This window comes from Daphnia magna, linkage group LG1 (genome assembly GCF_020631705.1).
Source record: "Daphnia magna isolate NIES linkage group LG1, ASM2063170v1.1, whole genome shotgun sequence".
Lineage (NCBI taxonomy): Eukaryota > Metazoa > Arthropoda > Branchiopoda > Diplostraca > Daphniidae > Daphnia > Daphnia magna.
Genome location: NC_059182.1, coordinates 10,105,891 through 10,127,573, shown reverse-complemented (window position 1 = coordinate 10,127,573; position 21,683 = coordinate 10,105,891). Strand labels below are relative to the sequence as shown.

Below are 21,683 nucleotides of genomic sequence, written 5' to 3'. Positions count from 1 at the left end.
TTCATTTCAATCAAGAGATCTTCCCAAGAATGTCCGGTAGGCCATGTTGCATGAGAGCACAAAGGACTAAAAGTATAATAGTAGATGATACGCAACGGTTGAAGCTCACCTTCCTCCTCGCTTTATGTGCCGGCATTTTCGGCCGTAAGGGCGGGTGGTCCGTTTATGAAAGTTCATAGGTTCCCTCGTCTCCTGCCTCACTAACGGCAGCTGCAGATTTGCATAAAGAACAATTGGGTCTAGTGCACAGTGCAGGGCAAGCGTCGCTGGCCAACTCAAAATCAGTCAGGCTTTGAAATTTTTAATTTACTTTCTACTGCTGCAGTTATTGTATAAGCACACCTAAAACAGTTGGGTCATTTGATTTCTTATAGCCTCAAAATCCAATACATCTTTTAGTGTCTTCTCAAAACGGATATTCTGTTTACATTTTACCCCGTGTCAATTCAAATGACTGAAATAGTTTAAAGCACGCGGCCAAACAGTTCAGGCTATATATGTTGGCTGAAATATCATTTAAATTTGGGTATAACGAAAATGAGTATAACAATGGCTAACTAGATAGAAGCTATCAGCCTTGCGTTGGAGATCTTTCTTTATTGGAAGGTTTTCTAGCCATCCTGGCTGCTAAAGGTATATTAACTAAAGGCGTAACAAATTCAACAGGTTAATGATCGGGTGCTGAAACTAGAATTTTTTGTTTTTTATTAGTTCGACTTTTGGAAAAATTGCATTGCAAATTTTTTTGCGATTTCGAGTGCATGTGTGTTTCTTGATGCACGCGTTACCGCGGGCTTGCATAGCTAGCTTGGTTTCACTTCGAACAATGTTCCAACTCGATCGTGTTGCAAAATCCGTGGCAAATCATAATGTAACAATGTATTTTTTATTTATATATATATATTTTTTTTTGTTTTGTTGTTTTTTTTTTCCACTAATAATCGAGCACATTCATTGAGAAATTGAATGCGCGTCACACATCTAAAGTAAGACTGCAAAGAAGATAAATAGCTCTGCTCTTTTTTAAATGTTCTTGATGTTCATAAACGAGTGGACTTTTACGCAGTTCAACACAACTGACTATGTAGATCCACCATGGGAACGTCAAGCGTTGAACTTCGAAAAAAAAAAAAAATGTTTACGAAACCAGGAAGAAGAATTTCTTTTGCAGGTAAATTGAAATGTCATTAAAACGTGAAAACGGACACGATTTCAGAGCGGTAGTGATAAGACTCGGCTGTTGTGTAATGAGCAACGAGGCCAGGACGTTGGCCGGTATTTCAGAAGGCGACACACAGAATCAAATAGTCCAAAGTAGCAAACCGCATAGTAGATGGCATGGGAACCTCGGCTAGCTTATAGTGTATGGGTGGGGTGAGGTTGAGAGGTGGGGTGAGGTGGGGGAAGAGAGAAGTAGGCGGGACTTGGTATGCAAAGTAATTGGTGAATCTTCGCGCCTCTAGCAGAAAGGGGCGCTGCTGCAACTCATTGTTGCGCACCAAGAGCCGTACAGAAGAGCTGAGAAACGGCTAAAAAAACTGAAGGCCCCCGACGTGAAGCAAAAGGGTAGCGCAAGCCAGTTCAGTCATGGTAGGGGCTGGCATGGCTGGAGGCTGGCTAACTCAACGACCGAAAGGGACTTTACTTGCTTTCCCCAAGTTTGGCACAGTCACTGGCCAGCAAGTCGGTACCAAAGGCGGCAGCACTCCCATCACGCAGCGCACCACTTCAATTGTTGGCTACCGCACGCATCACGGAATAATCATTCAGACGACACAGTTCATGTTTGGTTTTTAGTGATTTGAAACATTCGTCGGGCGCACTCGTATCGGGCGCTACTAGTGTTGACCATCTTTACAAGGAAACAAACGAAAACAAACGAAAACAAAACAAACACTTTGGCCGTTTGGCCGAACAATGATTGAGTCATCTGTCGCTTGTTGGCGCATTGACCGCAGTGGTTTGTGGTATAATCAAACGTTTTGATTCGACCATCGGTGATTTTAATTTCAGCGACCTACGACAAGTGCCCATCCAGGTAACGAACATTCATTCACTCTATTTTGCTTGTTGCGCACGTGTCGTATTCTTGTCCCGCGACATCCGTACATTTGCCCCGCGTTATTGTCGGGACAATTAGACACTTTGACTTGCGTATCGGAATTCAGCGTTTGGCGTGGAATTAGCTAACGAACCTGTTTGCTCGCTAATTGATATCGGGTGACTCACACCTTCTAGCACTTTGCGAAAAGCCAAAGCTGCAGCGAAAAAGGCCGAATAGCGCAAATGTGTAGAGAGCAAGTCGTAAAAATCTCAGCCGTTCGAAAAAGAACGTCTTCACGTGGATGGCGCGCTATTCGTATTTCGTTGTTTGCGTGCGAGTTTCCCTCTTTCGGCAAAATGTTCGAGCCTTTTTTTTTTTTTTTTTTTTTTTTTTTTTTATTTATTTATTTTATTTTTTATATTTTTGCTAGGTATCCTTCCCAAGTTCCAACTGTCTCGATATGCCAGAAAGTTAGACACGAAACTTTCACTCGCTGACATACACTCAAAAAGCGAATAAAAAAAAAATAGTGAAATAACACGGCACGGTAAATCTATACCCCGAAAAACCCACGGAAAAAAAAAATCCTTTTTCTTATTTCCTTCTCATGTGAGGCTCCGAGTTTTTTTTCTTTTCTTTCAAGTCAATCATCGTCTTATCTGCGTTCCCGCCTCTGTTAGAGAGAGACGTGGAGAAAGAGAGAGAGAGCACAGGAGGGGGGAAAGAGACAAAAGAAGAGCGTCGGCTGATCGTAAAAAAAAAAAAAGGTCTCGTCACCTGGGTGCATAACTTCACCCTCCTTTTCCACTTCCACCTACACTTGACGCAACATTGATATAGGAAACTCGAGAAATCTTTGTTACCCTTTTTCAACTTCCTCTTATTTTCGTTCTTTTCTTTTTTTTTTTTTTTATTATCATTATTTTTTAAATTCAAGACATTTTTTTGTTTTGTTTTCTATTTTGCTCGCAGTTTTCTTTTTGGGCCTCTTTTTTTATTTCCAACTTTATGGCTCCTTTTTCTTTGGAAAATTCTGAACCCAGTGAATTGCGCCGAATGGCATGGCCACTTTGGCAGCGCAAAACTGTGATGGGATAGGAAGGGAGCAAAAGAAGTAGAGGACAAGAAAGGAGAAAGGGTGGCAAAAAAGTTGCCACCAAAAAAAAAAGAAAAAGAAAAAAGAAAGAGTCAAAAGAACCGAAAGAAAACGATTGTAGACAGTGGAAACAAAAGCGCCGTGTGGATGGTTATACAACCAATCGTTTTTTATTGTTTCACCCTTTTTACGTTAGTTTTTTGTTTCAGTGTTTTTTTGGCAGCAGCAGCCCATAAAGCGAACCATTCTTACAATCTCTCTCTCTTTCTGCACTTGTTGGGTCATAAAAGCTATAAGACAAGCAGATGACAGCCGCACTTGTTTAGCCGCTCGCTTCCTTATTTTGTTTTCTTTCGTCAGCCGTTCAATTGATCGGTTACGTTTCCCTATGTTTGCCCATCAATACGATCTCGAAGCGATGCGATTCAAGCAATTGACAAGTGAATCTCGCGAGTGTCAAATAACAGCGTCTTTTAGGCAGAAAGAAGGAGTGTTTTTGGTTTTGTTTTGTTTTGTTTTGTTTTGTAAGTTTGTTATTATGCCGTGTCCATAAACATCCAAGAGATACAAGAACAGCAAATAGGCTGCCAACGGAAGTTAGGGACTATTATTTTGAATGCATAAGTAATGAGTTTCGCGCCACACCCGACCATTGATAGCTCTCGCCAGGCGTCCGAGACGGCTCAACCCGTCGGTCCAGAAATACGTCGCGGGAGACCGCATTACGTAACCAGCTCCTACCGACACTAACTACCTGTTACCCGTTGCGAGGCTTTACTAATGTTTGTATACCAAAAAGGGTAGCGGCAAGTCACGCGGACCTCTGATGCTACCCATCAATGCGATCAACAAACAGTGGCACGGCTCATCTTTATTGCTTGCCATTTCTATTTTTGGAAGGCTGCCCGACAAGTAGTAAGATGTCATACTTACCAGCAGACGATGTATGTAGCTAAACAATTAAACATAGTGGTTTTCTGTTCGTTTGGTGGTCGTGCTTTCGAATTACTTTGAGCGCGCGCGCGCGCACATTCTTCCGTAATTGCGATCGCGAAGCGCACGAACGGCGGGGAGGGTCATCAGGCTGTCGCTCGATTTGGAAAAGAGATCGAAAGAAAAAACGAAAAAACGGAAAAACGGAAAAACAAAACACAAATAAATAGAGGTTTGTGATGAGTCCAAAAATCCAATACGCTTTCGTAGATTACATTGTAAATTCATTTGACGACTGTCATTTGGCCGTGATAGCTTTCGTTCTGGAAAACAGTTGGCTGATGCGTTTGGTGTTCAACTAATGTCTGGTAGCTGAACTTCAGCCGAGGGACATTTGCCCGGCAGCCGACAGAGAGTTAGCAGACACAAGTCATCTATCTTGTGTCATTCACTTGGGACAATTAAGACGATCCTAACATAGCCATCCCTTTTTTCTTTTTTTCTTTTTTATTCTATTTCGTTTGTTGCTGTTGTTGTTGTTGTTATTGTTGCTCATTTTTTTTTTTTTTTTTTTCTCTTCTTTTCTTTTTGGTTGATGTGCTTTTCGTTTCTAAGGGCGGGAACATTCAGTATGATAGATCTCAGACTGGTTTTCTTTCCTGCCAATTAAATGGCAGCGATCGAAATGCGCGTGTTTGGCATTGACAAGAACCCAGGAGTTCCTATCGAAAATCTGTTACATGGCGAAGTGCAACTCTAATAAGAAGAACTCGGCGAAGCGGCTTGTTTTGTTTCCATTCCAGTTTTCTATTCTTTTTTCTTTTTTCTTTTTTCTTTTCGTTAGATTTCTTTTTGTGTGTGTGTAAATTTTTCGGGTATTTTTGTTTTTTTTGTTTTTGGTTTTTATTTTTGTGAGTTGGTTTTTTGGCTTTTTTTTATCAACGGTGAACCGTCAACGCTCAGCACCAACATGTTGGTTCTATAGAAAGAGCATCCATAGACGGCATTAGGTTGTGATAAGAGCAACAGCACTTTGTCGCTGCCAGTCGACATCTTCTTCAACTGACTTGGTTTCTCTTCAGTCTACATGTCTCTATCGCTCTTTCCCTCCACCCCCTCCCCTCCTCTCCGCTACTCCCCCCCACCTCCCTCCCCTTTCTTAGTCAACACTGTCCTATACCTCTCTGTCTCGTCCATATTTCAAAATGACATTAACTTTATCGGATGTTATCACACGTATTTTTCATCCGCGCCCGTTCGTGCTCAACTCACCGTTCCAATTAAAATCTTCTTAGATGGTCACAGGCAGTTCGTTCTCTGCCGACAGCTCAACTAAGCACAGCCATTCTGGCAGTATGCCGTGATACGAATTCCATCATCTCTTATTCTTCTATACCATTCTCTTTTGTTTTTTGTTTTTTTTGTTTGTTTTTTTGGTTTTTTTTTATTTTATTTTTATTTTGAGTGGATTTTTATACAGAGCCGCCCTGTCCCCCCCTCCTTACTATCACTCACCTTCCAAGTTCCATCCCTTCCAAATGGTTTAGATGTCCAATAGGAATTCGAATCCCGGTATATTATCTTCGTGCGTCCTCTCTACTTCGTCAATTATTCGTAGAGATAAATGTTTTTCAACCAATCACGCAGTCTGGTATGGAGCCATGCCAGACTGTCAGACTATTTCTTCTCATTGGATTTTCAAGTTTTTGTTTCCTTTTTTTGTTTGAGGACGCATTTTGAAATGACATTAAAAGAAGAAGAAGAAGAAGAAAAAACCAAAACAAAATGAAAAAAAAAAAATCGATAAAACTGTAACCTTTTTGTGATTCACCTTTAGGGAAGAGCAGTTGAAATCTTGTGGAAGAGCAGTTAGCGAGCCGTTAGCCGTTCGGCACCAGCCCATGCAGCAGGTTCTGCCGCCCGTCAAATTAGGTGCTTCCAATTCGCCAGCGCGATCGCCGTCCTCCCCGTCGCGACGCTCGTCTTCGTCTCCGAGTGTCACGCGGATCCGCATGAGCTCTGCTGCTGAGACGTTGGGCGCTGTCGGCGGCGGCAGCGGCGGAAGCAGCGGAGCAGGTGGCGCTTCAACTGCCCACTTCAGAAAATGAGGACGCTGCCTGGCGCAACACTTTCTACGAGCATCCGTTGCATGCAGCCACCAATGCCATGCTGCACTTGGGCGGAGGCAACTCATTGAGCGAGGAAACATCCGTCAATTCGGTCGGAAGTGTTTTGGTCTCGTACGAGCACCACTATTATCCAAGCAAGAGCCAGCATCATCACCAGTCGCATCAGCACCACTCGTTAATCAACGGCCTGCCTATTTCGTCGTCTGTCCAACCTGGTCATAAAGACGGCAAATCCATGAATGACCTTTGGCCGTAAGTTTAACCTTTCACTTGGCCCCCTTTGACGCTGTCGATTCGCAGTCCATAAACCATTTGGATAAACTGATGTAGTACAAGAGGCATGCGCTAGATTCAATCAAAACAAAACAAAAATAAATAAATAAATAAAGAAATAAATGAATAAATAAATAAATAATTAAAAAGCTGACCCACTGGAATACAAGACAGACATAAAAAATACGTTCATTAAAGTAGAATTGCTTCAAGTGTTTACAATTTGAAACAAACAAGTCAAAATGGGCAAGGCCAACTACATTATAGTACTACATGCCCATAGTGAGGTAGCAATTTCAGCAAATTCAGTTAATTTATACAGAATGGTTTTTCTTTTTTCTTTTATTTTTCCCCCTATTCTTTGTTGTGGCTGTAGTTATTATTATTTATTTTGTTTTTTTATTTGTGTTTTGTTATTTGGGTGTTGTTGTTAATATATATAGCAGGAACGGAATGGGCGGCTCTCATTCATCTTCGGCCGACGGATTGTCCAGCGGCAAAGAAATCGGTGGTCAAAATCACCAGTCTCACGAAGGATCAGCTTCTGAGCCTGATATCTATCCACTTGCAATCAAAAAAGAGCCAGAGGACTTGACGAGGAGGAACCTGCGTCACGTCCTCCATCATCCAGATTCGAGAATCGTGTGCACCAGCTCCAGTGACAACAAAGTCGACGGTGGAGTTAGCGGCACCGTTATCTCGCGTGTTTTGGCGGACGGCGAATTGGTCCACGAAATGATCCCTCGTCTAGAGTCGATATCACACGTCATGAGCGGAAGCAGCGTCAACGACAGCCGCGACGGCGCCAACACCTCCGGTTCCGTCATCCACATCCGGCGTCCCGTCTCGTCTCAACAGTCGCAGCAACACGACGGCGACAATACGATGATGTCCCCGGCCGCTCTCGACTTGGCTCGCGCCGGCATCCAGTCGGCCTTGCAGCAGCAATATTCGCCGTCTGCGTACACCAGTAACGGCGGTGCCGTCGGAAGCAGCGGACACCAACAAAGTGGCTTGGCCAGCATTCAGACGGTTAACAATCATGGCTATGATTCGTCTCCTGGTCCCGCTTACGGGCTCGTTTCACCTAATGAATCTGGCGTCTACACGGCCATCCATCCATCATCCACGTTGCGCCAACAGCCGACTGCTTACGCGGTCAGCTCGTCGGTCGGCTCCAGCGACTCGTTCTATCGCGACTACTTCAACAGCAGCGCAACCACGAACAGCAACGCCAATGCAAATGGCGGCAGCGGCGATCAGCAGTACGCCCGCGCCGTGGCACAGCTCGCTTATGGCGAAGGACACGAGACTGGCTTCGGTGATCGCTTCATCCGCAATCAGCCGGGTGGCATCTACAAACAGCAACAGCAGCAGCAGCAGCAGGGCACCGGACTGACCGTTGACTTGCCGTCGCCCGACAGCGGCATCGGGGTCGACGCTGTTACCCCTCGCGACCAATCCGTCGCCCAACAGGTAGGTCTACTGCAAACCGAAACCATGCCCGCGTTCTTTCGCACACTCGTAGGCTCATCTAACTACGAATTGATGTTGGCAGAATTTTGATTACACGGAATACCCGGGCTTGATTGGTGAGCCGGCCATCGAGCATCCGTCATCGGAACAGCAGCATCACAACAGCGCTCACGGTGGCAGCGACGAGGGCAGCCGAACGCCGACGTCTGGTGGCGAGCACTCCAAGTCGAGCATGTCACCTGGCAGTGCGCATCTCAATTCGTCGCGATCCCGTTCGTGGCCAGACTGCAACCGCCAAAGCGAAGTCGACAAAATTCAGATTCCAAAAGTGTAAGTCTCTGGAGCTATCGCTGCCTTTTCGATTACGAACTTCTTCCAAGCTCAGGTTCATTGCCCTATTTTTGGTCGATTGCATTCGATTAAAGTTCACTCCTTTCCGTTGTTGTTGCGTTACGCTAGACGATCGTCAGTTTATTACCTGCGGAAAACACTCATGAACATTAAGAAGAACGAGCTGGTTTCTAGTTGTTAGTTTGCATTTGAAGAAATCGAGCCAAACCGAAAAAAACCAAAAAAAGTATTCCCCGATCGGTCGATCTGTTTTCTTTAATAACTAGTAACCCTTACCAAGAGCGACAGGTAAACCCGAAATAATGCTGAAAGCAAATGGTTCTCACATATGTGTTTTTGATTGCCCCAGAGCGCTTTTCGAGTAAATTAACGTAGGAACATCGCGGATTTCCGTATAATATACTTGCCAGTCCAGTCCAGTTTTCAAAGCCGCATTATAGACGTGATGCTTAATGTCTGGTTATACTGTTCGACTCCGAAATGACTCCGAACCATTGCGAGCAGCAGGATTATAATGAATTCGTGGTATTGACCTATTATTTGAGGTTATTTCTACTTGAATCATTGGTGTATATAATGTTTCTCATTCTGCCTACAAAACAAACGATCCAAGTAGCGGGAATCTTGTATTTTTAGTTCATTTTTGGTTGCAAACGGTTTCTTACTATGGGGCATGTATAGCGGCACAATCCAGTTTGTTTTTTGTTTGTTTTTTTCAATTTGATTCTTCTCCTGTCTACCTGTTTTGTTTGTTTGTTTTTTCGGTTTTTTGTGTGTGTGTGGTGTGTGAAAGAAGTGCGTCTTTACTGAGACGACTAATTCAACTGTGCAAACATGACATTCAATTTCTGTAATGTTTAACAGGTTTAACCAGTATGGGTTCCGATACTACCTGGAGTCTCCGATTTCAACTTCACAGCGGCGAGAAGATGACCGTATCACCTATATTAATAAAGGCCAGTTTTACGGGATAACTCTAGAATACGTCCCCGATCCGGAGCGACCATTGAAAAACCAGACCGTCAAGGTAGACTGAACTTCTGCCAGCTTTTTCTTTTCTTTTCTTTTCTTTTTCTGTTTTTTGTTTTGCATTTTCTTTTTTTTCTCTTTTTCCAAACTTCTATTTGGAATCTTTAGAAATTAGACCCGCTAATTATTCTTCAGCTATCCATCGTTCATCTTTTTGCTTGACAGTTCATTAGCTTGTCAGAAAATGATGACCTAGTTTGCATTGAAATCAGTCCCCCACTTGGATGCAGGTATCTACACGTCGCAGATGAATTTCAGAGAGGGAGGGAGGGCGTTGTAGTTCTGTCCAAAGAGTAGCTAATCACACTGAACGGTAACGATGAAACCCGCATTATACTTTGAAGAAATGGAGCAGTGAAACGACGAAATTTCTTGCATCACGTAAAGGCCACACTGGGAGGCATTCTAATGCATACGTTTGACGTCGTATTAGTCCAACCGACTTTCGAATTTTCGTTTGCTCCACAATTGAGAGCCAATGAGTAAAAAGCGTTAGCTAAATTTCATCCAAAACATCCGCCAAAAATACGAAAGACAATCATGGCAACTATGAAAATGAGATGAAAAGTTAAGCCGTCACGGTGTTGTGCGAACAGCAACACAAACACGCGCCAGAAATCTTGCAAAGAAAAATGAAATGCATAAAACGTTCCCGAAAGCAGCCAAAGTGTTGGAACCTCCTTCTCGGACAGTAAGATAGCCAGTAAATTGCAGGTTTACGACACCGAAAACACCTGGTTACCAGTTGGGTTTATTTTCTTTTTATTACCCCATTCCGCCCTTACGGTGTCGCCTATTCAATTGGAAGAAGGTGTTCCATTCTTCTCATGTTTTTGTTTTTTTCTTTTCTTTTGGGGGTCTTTCGTCGACACTTGATTCGAATTATAACATTCTGCTCCTGTATTGTTTTAATTTTCTCGATAGCCATCATGTCAAACTTGTTTATTGTCGTATTTTGTTTGTTTTTTTTGTTTGTTTTCTTCGGGTATGATTTGAACGCACGTAGACGATGGTGATGCTGGTGTTCCGCGAGGAGAAGAGCACCGATGACGAAGCCAAGGCCTGGCAGTTTTGGCATGGACGACAACATAGCGCTAAACAACGGATACTCGACGCAGGTATGAACCTTAATCAAAGCAATGTAGATTTCTAGATGCTAGTTATTCTGTTCTTCGCCTTCAACAAAAATGCGAGGCAACCTTGTTAGATTTAAGAAACAACAACAACAAAACTGATACAGCAGTTCTCAGATGAAAAGCCAGTCGTGAAAGTTGATGTAACGTTTGCCCGGTCTCGACCGATCAACGATATGTCGCCCAGTTTGACTTCTCGGGAAACAAATAATAATCCAAGCAAACAGCTATAACGAGTATGGCAGATGGGTCAAATAGTTAATACTTGCATCGTCGCTATCAACGATGAATCTTGGTTGAATATAAAAGAGATGACAAAATAGAAGCGGGTAACTTAGTTGATTGTCGACGTTTTCTTTCTGGTTTTGTCAGATTTTTCATCTAGAGATTTTTTTTTCTTTATACATACAGTATGCAAATTCATTATTCGAAAGAGTGAGAATTTTTTTTTTTTATTCACAGAAAAAAAAAACGGAAAAAATAGCGAAAGCGATGGACATTGTTACGACTGTCTGTTTCCTTTATTGCTTAAAAAAAAAATTTTTTTTTCAAATTCAGACTGCTTTGCTACGCTGTCTTTGTTGATTTCGTTTCTGAAAGCCAGAGAAGCGATACTAGCAAGACCGTGAAATGTCAACGTGCGGAAGACGTCAACCGCTAGTAGAATGAGAATAGAGTGAAATAAAAGAGACACGAATAGTTTGACGAGAAAGAACGAGAGAGCCAATGACTGATGGGCAAGAGAATGGAAAAAATGAGGAAGGGGGAAATCAGGTTGATCTAGCTAACGTGTCAAGCCCAGTAAACCGTGCTCCTGTTATGTATCTACCCTTTTTTTTGGAGGGGGGGGGGGATCTTGAAATGTTGGCTCCTTCTAACTGAATAGCTAATGTCAAAAAAAAAGAAAAAAGAAAAAAAAAGGAAAAAGAAAAAAAAACCGAAGGGCTGGCTCTTTGCATGTCCATGGCAAGCTCGGGTTGGACGAGACAAAAGAAATAAGAAATCAAACGCAATAATCTCGATGTGACATCTGCTCTGAAACCAGCTCCACCAACAGGTAGAAAGTGGACTGGAGATTGGACGGTCGAAGCGAGCGGTCACGGAATTACTCGCATTTGTCTACGTCTCCGAACGTCTTTGGCTTTGTTTGGTTTTTGTTTGGTTTTTGTTTTGGTTTTGATTTTTGATTTCTTTGTTGACTCTGCTAGCTGCTTTACATGGTCGTTGGCTAGTTGCCTCTTGATAGCCAGTTCTCTGAATAGAGACGTTGGAACTGTCGTGTTAACGACGTATAAGGCGAATGCAAACAGCTGCATTTCGTCCACGCGTGACCTCTTGCGTCATGTTGATAAGCGTAGCAGTTGGGAGCTGCGGAAAAACACACACAAAAAGTACATCGAGGCGAAAGGATGGTCACGAAGGGAAAGGGGTGGATGGCAGCTAGCCCCGATGCTCCGTTGCACACGTACACCTGAATTATATTTCCTCTGAGGAAACGTTGCGGAAAGGCTATGATTCGGTCGAAGGGGAGAGTTGGGGGGTAAGTGAGCAGACAGAAAGAAGGCTCACTCTGTGTGACCCTTTTCTGTTAGAGTTTTCACGGGCATCAAGTTGCTAGACAAAAAAGAAAATGCCGCACGGCTCTTCTTCATTCCTCTCTGCTCACCACCTTTAGCTCGGCAACCCTCTCAACCAACCCTCTTCCTACCCGCCAATCCGTTTGGTATCTGGTAACTAACTCATTTTTTCCCGAGCGTACGTGTATGCGACCGTCAAACAAAAAAACCAAAAAAAAGGGAGAGCCGCTTCAAAAAAATGGGCCTTTTGTGACCTGGTCCTACAATTTCGCTATGCTTCTCCTCCTCCGGTCTCTTTGTGTAGTAAACTTGCTATTTCATTCGGACCTCTTTACAACCCTTTCTTCCCCTTTCAGTGGCTACAGTTCCTTATAGATTTCTCGTGGCGTGCAAAAATAGTGCGGCAAAAACGGTCGACATTGAATTGGCCCTATCCAGCATCAATAGGCCAATCGAATCGTTTTGGAAATTCCACCAAATCGCCAGTTGGGCGATAGTCTTTTCTCGTTCCTCATTACCATCGGGAGAATATAAAGCAGCAACAGAAAGCATGCGGCCATCATTATTGAATTAAAACAAAAATGGTTCACCCCCCTCGATTATTTTTACGTCTTGGAATATTTCAGACAAAACTGTTAGTTCCGTCACCCTTTCGCAACGCGCACTTTACGGCAGGGCCGGCAAAATAAAAATAAAAATAAATAAATACGCAAGAGAAACTGAGTTGTAAAAAGCGGTTAGAGGGACGAGAAAGAAGGGGGGGGGGGACAAGTGGCTGTCATTTACGAGTCTGTAGTTTTTCTATTCTAAGCAGTTCCCATTGACACATAGACTCCCTTTACAACCTTCATAGTGCTAGGAAGAAAAAGAAAAAAAACTGGGAAAACTGGCTGTGACCTATAGGTTAGGAATGCCTTAGGCGCGAAAAAAAGAAGTCTGACTAAAGAAGTTCATCGCATTTGAATGTTATTATTGCAAATATCAGCAGTAGCAGGTATTTGAATATGATGACCATTTACGAAAACTAAACTTACCTTCCTGAATACGCGGTCCGATTTGAATATATTTCCATTTTTTCATTACTACGATATTATCGTTGCCTGACGTAGCAGTTTGAAACCGTGCAGTATTACGCAATCGACATGTACTAATATATTGTTATTTGAATTTGTGCCGTCTCCAGATACGAAGAACAGCTCGGGCCTCATTGGCTGCATCGAAGAGGTGGCTCACAACGCTATATGTATCTATTGGAATCCGCTGGAAAGTTCAGCAAAGGTAATTATTCGATTCTTCTCTCTCGTCGATTTCTCTCGTAATTTTCAGATCGTAAAAAATTGCGCGAGCCGATCCGAAACAACGACGAGGTATCTACAATGCAAGAAAAATAACTCAAAAATGTAAACAAACAAGAAAAAAAAAAAGGAGTTTCATTTTTAACTTGAACTGCTGCACTTGGAATGTACGCTTCGAAATCCGTTGCCTTTGCCCTAGTTGACGCGAGTGTTGGTTTGCTCGCAAAGGTCTCACGTATAGTCGGAGCAAACGTCACACAAGTCGCCAGCTTTCCGGCATTGGTAGAATACCAATGTATATATCTTCGGTATTATGTTGCGCTTTTGTATCGGGATCAACGTAAAACGCACAAGTCTAATTCACATGGCTATGGCTGTCTGGTGTCCATGGGAAAACAAAAAGGGAAACTAGAGCAGTCCAGGTTACGAGCGAGACATTGAGTTGGCTTGAGATTACAGAAATGGAACCGAGCTGCCTTTACAGTGTTAATCAGTTAAGAGTTGACGATAACGTCGCCAATGTCTCATAATCGATTTTTTCTTTTTTGCCTTCTGTCCTTGTGCATTTTGTTTAGATCAACGTGGCCGTCCAGTGTCTAAGTACGGACTTCAGCAGCCAGAAAGGAGTGAAGGTAAGGGAGAATAACAGCTCCTCTTTTTTCGTTTTCCTTTTAAATTCCTCTGTGTTATTGGTAGGGATTTGCTGGGGAGAGCAAACAGGCACTCGGAATAAAGAAATTGCGTATGTGTGTGTAGTTGAAACGCTTTTGAATTCGTGTTAGCACCTATGCGATGGGAAAGTAGAAGTAGAGGTTGGACATTGAGGGCCTACTGTGCAATACTTTTTCACCGTCCATCGATGCACTGGAAGTTTCTCTTTGAGTAATGCCACACAGTGAACTGTGAATAAGATCAGGTCGATTTGCGCTCAGTTCAACCCCCTCTTTTTTCTTTTCTTGCCAGCCTCGCTATACCGCCCCATCTTTGCTCTCAAAAGCGAAAGGGTACACACGGTCTGGTCGCTTCTTTCATATGCAAATCGAGAATTAGGATTCGATCGCAGGACAAACGCACACCCGAGCTTTATAGCTTTGCTCTGCATACCACCACTGCTTTAATTTAGTATCTCTTGCTATCGTCAACTGTCATTTCCGATCGTCTTTCTCATTGTATTTTCTCTCTCCTTTCAAATCGGGTTGCAACGAAATTTCTTTTAAGTAATCTAATTAGCTCGAACATATAAAGTCCATTGGCTTTTTTTTTCCATTTTTTTTTTCTCTATTGGCTAGTTGCTGGGACGTGCTTTGATAAAATATAAAAAAAAGACCTTGTGCTTTTTTTTTTCTCCTTCTTTTATATCCCTCATCGAAGTGAAGAAACCCAAGAGTTCCTTTGTCCAAAACAAAAATGTGCTCAATCTGATTAGTATTTGGTTGGAACAGTCCAAGTCGCCATTGGATTGAAAATTAAAAATCAATAAAGAAAAAAAAAAAACCAAAAATACAAAAAAGAAAACGTCCAATACGAAGTGTATTGGCCGTCTAAGATCAAACTACAACGATCTGCTTTACTCTTTCATTTCTCAGGAGACGAGCGATAAAAAAAAACAAAACAAAACAAAAAACGCCCTGGTAGTTGCTATAGTGAAACATCCGTGAAATAGTTACCAATCAAAAGAAGTGCCCTTGTGCCATAGTTAAAAAGCGATGCTCACATGTTCATCCCCTTTTTCTGATGCAAACCCCTCCTCCAATACCTCCATGACTGGCCTCTATGTCTGTGTCACCTTTTCTCTTCTCGTCTCTTTGCTTCTCTTTTCTTCTACGAGTTCTCGGCCGTTTTCTCACGGACCGATTTCTCTCACCCTATCTGTCTACCTCCAGCTCTTTTTGATTTTTGTATTTTTATTTTCTTTTTCTCTTCCTCCTTTGCTATGCAAATGAACTATCTCTTGGAGAGGAGAAAGAAGGGAGACCTTTTGCTCTTTCTTTGGACTCTTCTTTCTTCTCTCTCTTTATGTCTACGTCCTCTGTAGCGAGTTGCAGCAATAGGATTGATTGATTTCTAAGCCGCCATCGCTCGGCATCATCATTCTTGCTGTTATTCCCGCATAAGTGAGCGGCCGAGCCGAATCCTACCCTTTATCTTATGCGAGCTACTATATACTTATACACAGCGACCGTGTGTTCATTTTCTTCCTTGTGTCGATACATATCAGTGTCGTTACATTTTTCTTTCGCCCTGGCATTCCTTTTTTGTTTGACGCCGTAGCGGAAGAGAGAGAGAGAGAGAGATGGGGGGTGGAGGGTGGGGGGGTGACACACTGAAGCCGAGTAGTTTGAGAAACGCGAAAGAGTTAGTTAAACAATCGAAAGGCGAGGCGTTTCCACAGCGTGTACTACATGTAGAAAATGTTTGTTTGCATAACACTGAGTTGTTTACTTTGAAGAGTTTTTCTTCGTTCGGGGCGGGAAACCAATTCCAAACAGATAGCCAGAAATGCGTCACTTGGCATCGCAATTGTACACGCCAGGCCTTGATTTAATCTGCTAGCTACAGACGTCCATCTTTCCCTCTCTCCTCTCTTTTCAGTCGTTCGTTTTTTCTTCACCGTGACGGACACCTGTCCAGGTTTTTCTTTACACACACACACACACAGCACATCAAAGCAAGCATACCAAAACAGAATTTTTTTTCATTTTTTTTTTCTTTTTTTCTTTTGCTGTGTATGTGTGGATCTGTTGTATTATATGCATCTCTTTTTCTTTTCCCTTTTTTTTTTACTCTATTGAACTCGCAAGTCTTTACCTCTCGTCCGCGGGGCTCAAAGCATAAAACTGACACGCATTTTCAATGTTGATTCGATTGAACCCTGGGCACCGCTCCTCCATGGCTATATATAGTGATATGGTGAAGTTCGAGACATACTTTATCCATACACATTTTCACTGACCTTAATCATTTGAATAAATCGAATGATGAACACACTCTGTGTGATTCATGCCGTGGGCTGCCAGTTACTTGCACATGTTGATGGATGGGATTTGATCTAGCCATGCCTTATTATTAGCGTCTACGATGTGTTTTCACCTTTTTTTTTTATTTATTTATTTTTTTTATTTTACTCGGCCTAGCCTATTATAATAAAGCTTTATTTTGTTCATCAGGGTTTACCACTCCATCTGCAAATTGACACGTTTGACGACCCGCGAGATTCCATACCAGTTTTCCACCGTGGCTATTGTCAAGTTAAAGTTTTCTGTGATAAGGTAAGACTTTTCTTTACCGCCTGCAAAAACAAATCGTATGGTCTTTTTTTTTAATGGAACTACGCCAAGATTCTTTACATCTTGACATTTCCGTTAAAATAGTGGACGTTACATTCTGTCTTGAGTATTGCCTTTGTTTCCACATTGAATAGTAGATCGACATATTTGCGTGGTTTTATTAACGATGACGAATTCTAAATTTCTTTGCCGAGATTGCGAAATGTTCCTCAATTTCAGGCATTCCGCTTACTAGAAGAAATGTTTTGTATAGCCAATCGAATCCGTCTCATGGAAATTTTGATTTTTTTTTTTTTTTTTTTGTCATTTTTAAAAATGTATTTATTTATTTTTTTTTATTTTTTTTTGTATCAAGCCACTTGCGATTGACTCCATGGTCGACAGAAAGCAAAAATAAGATAGGGAGGGTCAGAAAGCAAGAAGGCGAGTGAGAATAAGAAGAAGAAAAAAAGAGAGGAGAGAGAGTATAGTAGAAGAAGTGTCGGTACCGCAGGAGGGCGGAGAAGTGACGTGTAATCTTTGACCCCACCAGCATGATGGATCTTCTACGAGATGATATGAAAATCTGGAGTCACGCTCGAAAACCATCTGAACCTCATCCCGTTGTTCAGATACCTTTTTTTTTATCCTGAAGTTTCCATTCTGCGTTTTACATCTACAATGCACTTTTTTTGTAGTTGTAGTTGTAGTTGTTGTTGTTGTTGTTGTCCTCACCGAAGATGTGGAGTCTACTGTTAAATCCAAACATTTTTGCGTTTGGGTATTCACTATATGCGCAGATACTTTAAGCAATTCTGATGGACTGGCTATCGCAAACCAAGATAAGCTCTATTATGATGATCACGACAAATTATTCAGTTTATTTAAGCAGGGCTGAAATGTGCGTTAGAGAAAACATGGTTCCGAAAGAGTCGACAATCGGAGAGTCGATAAACGAAGAAGTAGAAACGGAACTGACGAAAACGACAAAACATGTATTCGTCAGATTGGTCAATCGCTTTGCATTCCGTCATCGAGACTTTCACCCATTAGACGTCTTGCGGCAAAATTATGAATAAAAGCTGAACGCACGCAGAACTGGATGATTGTCTTTGATAGTTTGTGAAAGCAACACTAACGATGAAAACCACTTGGCTGAATTATTATCGTTTCTCTTATGTCTTGTAATAGCTTTCACCGCAGTCGTGTGCGTTTTTGTCGATGGTCTACATCTTGTATCACTGGCACGACGGCTTCAGAAGCTCGGATCTTACTTACCGATTATTCTAATCAGCCAGGCCGAACGTTTGCTCATTAGGATTGGACAGTAATAAAAGGGTCAAGCTCGTTTTTAGCAAATCAACTCAACTATTTCTTTCAGCTATTAAACTTAAAGAGCTTGAAAAACTGGATGACTTAACCATTCAGACGACATGTTGGTTTAATTACTTGAAATTTTCTTGCACTGTTTGAACAAGCTGGGCAATTAATGAATGCCGGTAAGAAACATATGTTGCTAGGTGCCATCTACATTGAATCGGCTGTACGACAGGTTCAGGGATATCGTCGAAACAGAATTGACTTGACTTCGTTCTCCTTGCATATCTATAATATATTTCTTCACTAAAAATAAAAAAAAAGGAAAAAAAGACAAAAAAAATCGTTTTAGACGGATTCGTGGATAGACCGCACCCTCTTTATCCTGCGGCCATCATCGCTAGGTTGCGTGCCAGGCTTCATTCAGCATTCGTTTTGATATTCTTTTATCTGCTGGGCACCGTCATCCCAACAATAACCCGCCCTTTTTCAGCAGGCAAAATTTTCACCTGTGGTTTTGGTTCAAACTAAAGGCGAATTTGTCCATTATTTTCTTCAAGTATATTAATATATATATTTTGTTTCATGATACGAAATGAAATTGCGGAACACTGTAGGCGAACCCATGAAAATGAGAGAGGACCTGTAGTACTATATCTTATCGAGTCGCACCCGTGGACAGTCAATCAAGTGGATATGAAATTATAGTAGAAAATGTGTTGGTTACCACGCCTACTACGAATTTAATGACTTTTGCTCTAGATTAGACCTTGGTCCGAAATGAATAAGGTAGAAAGATCGATGCGTAAAAGTCGACTTTAGTTTCGTGATCGTTGAAAGGTTATAGTCAAGCGCTTCTTGAATAAAAGAAGAGCCTAATGTGAAACAATAAGACCATGTAGGGTAGCAAAAATCATAAATCTAAGTAATCGTATTCCAAGAAACGTTAGCCAAAATCATAACGTTAATTTCATTCTGGTCAAAGTGCGATGTCTTAGAACGTTGAAATTTAAGAAACGCCAAGCGGCCACAAAATTCGCGGAAAACGTCATAGACGTAGACATTTGCAATTGTAATCTGAGAAAACGGTTTTTTTTCCTTCTACTTTTAAGTTTTGATTAAAAACGGGACTTGTAAACATATCACTATGTATTTTGTAAAGGGAGCGGAAAGGAAAACACGCGATGAGGAGAGACGAGCAGCAAAAAGGAAAATGGTCGTCACAGGTCGGAACAAGCGGTTGGAGGAACTTTACCATCTCAATGCCGAGCGATCCGAATTCTACCACATGGCAGATTTGATGAAACCACCGACTCTCTTTACACCCGACGATCACGAGAAGGTAGACATTTCTCGCTATTCTCCTTTGCATGGAAATGCGTAACCTTTTATTCAAACCATTCCATAAATAAAATTGATTTTCCTTTACAGCTTGGGGCTTCAATGGAACTTCCAAGTTTCTACGGCCAAGATCATGAAAGGTAATAACCACTCTCTTTTCCCTATTGCATCATTGGTTGTTTTCCCTTTTATCTTATGCCATCGTTTTAATATTCATTTCAATGTAGGAAAGAATTTTTGGACACGCACACAAACCTAATAGGACCGCCGGCTATCGCAGCGTCTGGTAACATTGCCACCCTGTATGCGTCACCTGCTGCCAAAAGGCGGAAATTAACACCTCCTCCATGCGAGCGAGTTATGATATACGTGCGCCAGGAAAATGAATTGGCCTTTACTCCACTTCATTTGGTGCCACCAACATCACTTGGACTTCTAGACGCTGTAAGTGTGGAACCTGTCATCCAATAATAAATTTAACCACAAGCTTCATGGAGAGCACGGCTCTTAAATCATCACAATAATGGCCCCATTTATTCACAAAAACTTGTCATAAAATATATATTATACCTACACATTAAATCGAATAAGACTTTAAGCGTGCTATTAGCAACATCTTGGTATTGTTTAGAAAAACGCATTAAAATTTGGCTTTGTTTATGAACAGATTGAGAGTAAATACAAGCTATCTGCGTCGACTATCAACATGCTCTACAGGAAAAATGCCAAAGGGTAACTATCCGTTTTTACCACGTCTTATAGTGTAACTTATAGACAGAAGCAGATTGCATTCAATAATCACATTAGAAATGAATGGCTAGATTTGATGGTAATTGTGGCAGTGAGTCCTCATTCATGTATATCTTGTATACCCATCCAATTCTAGGATTTTGGCCAAAATTGATGACGACATGCTCAAACATTACTGCAACGAGGATCTGTTCATTTTAGAAATTACTACTTCGTCGGAAGAGGGAATGTATGACATCACTCTCAAGGAGCTCTACGACACGTGAAAAGTTAAAAACTCGAAATCTCGAACTGTCATACTGACCGACTTTAAGCCATCGTCCCGCCATCCAATATATGCTACATATAAATTAGATTGATCAATGATCATCAGCACAAAATTGCCAGCACTGTGCATTATCTGAGATAATTTGCCTTCTGATTTGATTCCTCAGTGTGACTTTCAAGGATATTAGACCGACTCTAACCAGTGATGCATAGTTTTGCTATAATAGTTAACCGTGATGAATAGCACCTGTAATGCCCAGAAAGTCTGGATTTGTACAAGAACCTTACATTTACATTCTCCCCCATTGTTTCGGATGCGCTAGCATATCAAAGGAGTTGCGTGGTGTAGATCATCCAACATCACTCGCTCTGATCTCATACAACATACAACACGGCAGCTCACTCACTCCTCGTAGCTCTCTCATATCAATTCTTCAGACTGTTGACTCTTATCTCAGTCCTCCATCAGCCAAGCGGCTGCCGTAAAATGAATATATATATAAACAAAAAAAAATAATGATAAAAAATTAAATAATAAGAAATGAAAAAGAGACGTTAGGAAGCAGCTTAGAGTTCTGGATGAAGGTCAATTTGTATTTAAATAATGCACAATGCCAAATGTCGATCGTTGTTGCCAAACCAATGAGATCAACCCAATCATGCCATGCCTCTCCTTCAGAAATCTCTCTTTCCGCGTTGCATTTGTGCGTACACGCGGATGTTGTCGTATGACGGATCAAGTTATAATTTTTGTCTGTTTCGTCCAGTTGCTTGGCCGACCATGGTCTAGGATATACCTGAGTGAATGTTCGTCTATGTCGCTATTTGAAACGGATGTTTTAAAAATTCATGATATTTGTCTCAATTGTCCCCCGTTTTGTCTCACAACTTTTATATGCATGCTACTGGACGCGCTTCCTTTCTACGATGACTATTAGCTCAAAAAGCATCAAGTGCTGACATTTGTTTGAGAGCTTAAAGCCCTCCGTTCACTCACCATGCCAATTGTCAATTAGCCTCTCAAAGGACGTTAAAACCATGCGGTGTACGTTTTTTTTTAAATAATCTCGTGTTCACCCCTCTATATCTTTTCAATACTTGATTTATGCAACATTTTTAGCGTCTATCTTTATTCCCCGGTATTTGTTAGCATTTTTATTATTCTGTTTGTTTCACATGCAGTTTCGTCAAAGATTTCATTTTGCCACCATCTCTCGATGACTACAAAAATGAAGTGCCGCATGCAAAAAAAAACAAAAAAATTAGAAAAAAACAAAAAACAAAACAAAAAACAACGCAAAAAGGCAAAAAAAAAGAAAAACAAACAACAAAGATACATTTGTTTGACATCGTCTAACGATAGCCAATTATATTCTCTATAGTGGTAAAATATACAGTTACAAAAA

General features: G+C 41.6%; 2 protein-coding genes and 1 long non-coding RNA gene across 4 annotated transcripts in view; 2 read left to right on the top strand and 1 right to left on the bottom strand.

Annotated features, from left to right (window-relative positions):
• LOC123471576 overlaps positions 1 to 6,181 on the top strand; it is a 14,399-nt gene extending 8,218 nt beyond the window's left edge. The window contains exon 2 of the mRNA XM_045173210.1: positions 5,911 to 6,181. Within this exon, the coding sequence (XP_045029145.1) occupies positions 5,911 to 6,181 (271 nt within the window). The remainder of the gene's footprint in view (positions 1 to 5,910) is intronic.
• On the top strand, positions 6,154 to 21,683 carry LOC123469445 (protein grainyhead-like). Of its 2 annotated transcripts, none has more exons than XM_045168440.1 (13): positions 6,154 to 6,454; positions 6,922 to 7,951; positions 8,034 to 8,281; positions 9,167 to 9,329; positions 10,338 to 10,449; positions 13,225 to 13,319; positions 13,912 to 13,968; positions 16,504 to 16,605; positions 19,082 to 19,261; positions 19,351 to 19,400; positions 19,488 to 19,704; positions 19,928 to 19,992; positions 20,147 to 21,683. In XM_045168440.1, the coding sequence occupies exons 1-13, from the start codon at positions 6,240 to 6,242 to the stop codon at positions 20,274 to 20,276; spliced, it is 2,664 nt and encodes an 887-aa protein (XP_045024375.1). In that variant the 5' UTR covers positions 6,154 to 6,239; the 3' UTR covers positions 20,277 to 21,683. The 2 variants fall into 2 exon arrangements, with proteins under 2 accessions (XP_045024375.1, XP_045024374.1); XM_045168439.1 differs by having other exon boundaries at positions 6,919 to 7,951.
• Positions 12,991 to 13,783, bottom strand: LOC123469447. The gene is made up of 2 exons (XR_006642711.1): positions 13,483 to 13,783; positions 12,991 to 13,412 (listed from the first exon to the last, which is right to left on the bottom strand). It is a non-coding gene; the product is annotated as an uncharacterized LOC123469447 (long non-coding RNA).

Excerpts from the sequence above, each read along its gene's own strand:
- LOC123469445 (XM_045168439.1), top strand. The coding sequence starts at position 6,240 with ATGCTGCACTTGGGCGGAGGCAACTCATTGAGCGAGGAAACATCCGTC. Across the intron at positions 6,455-6,918 it reads TCCATGAATGACCTTTGGCC|CAGGAACGGAATGGGCGGCT; the intron begins GTAAGTTTAACC and ends TAATATATATAG. Across the intron at positions 9,330-10,337 it reads TGAAAAACCAGACCGTCAAG|ACGATGGTGATGCTGGTGTT; the intron begins GTAGACTGAACT and ends GAACGCACGTAG.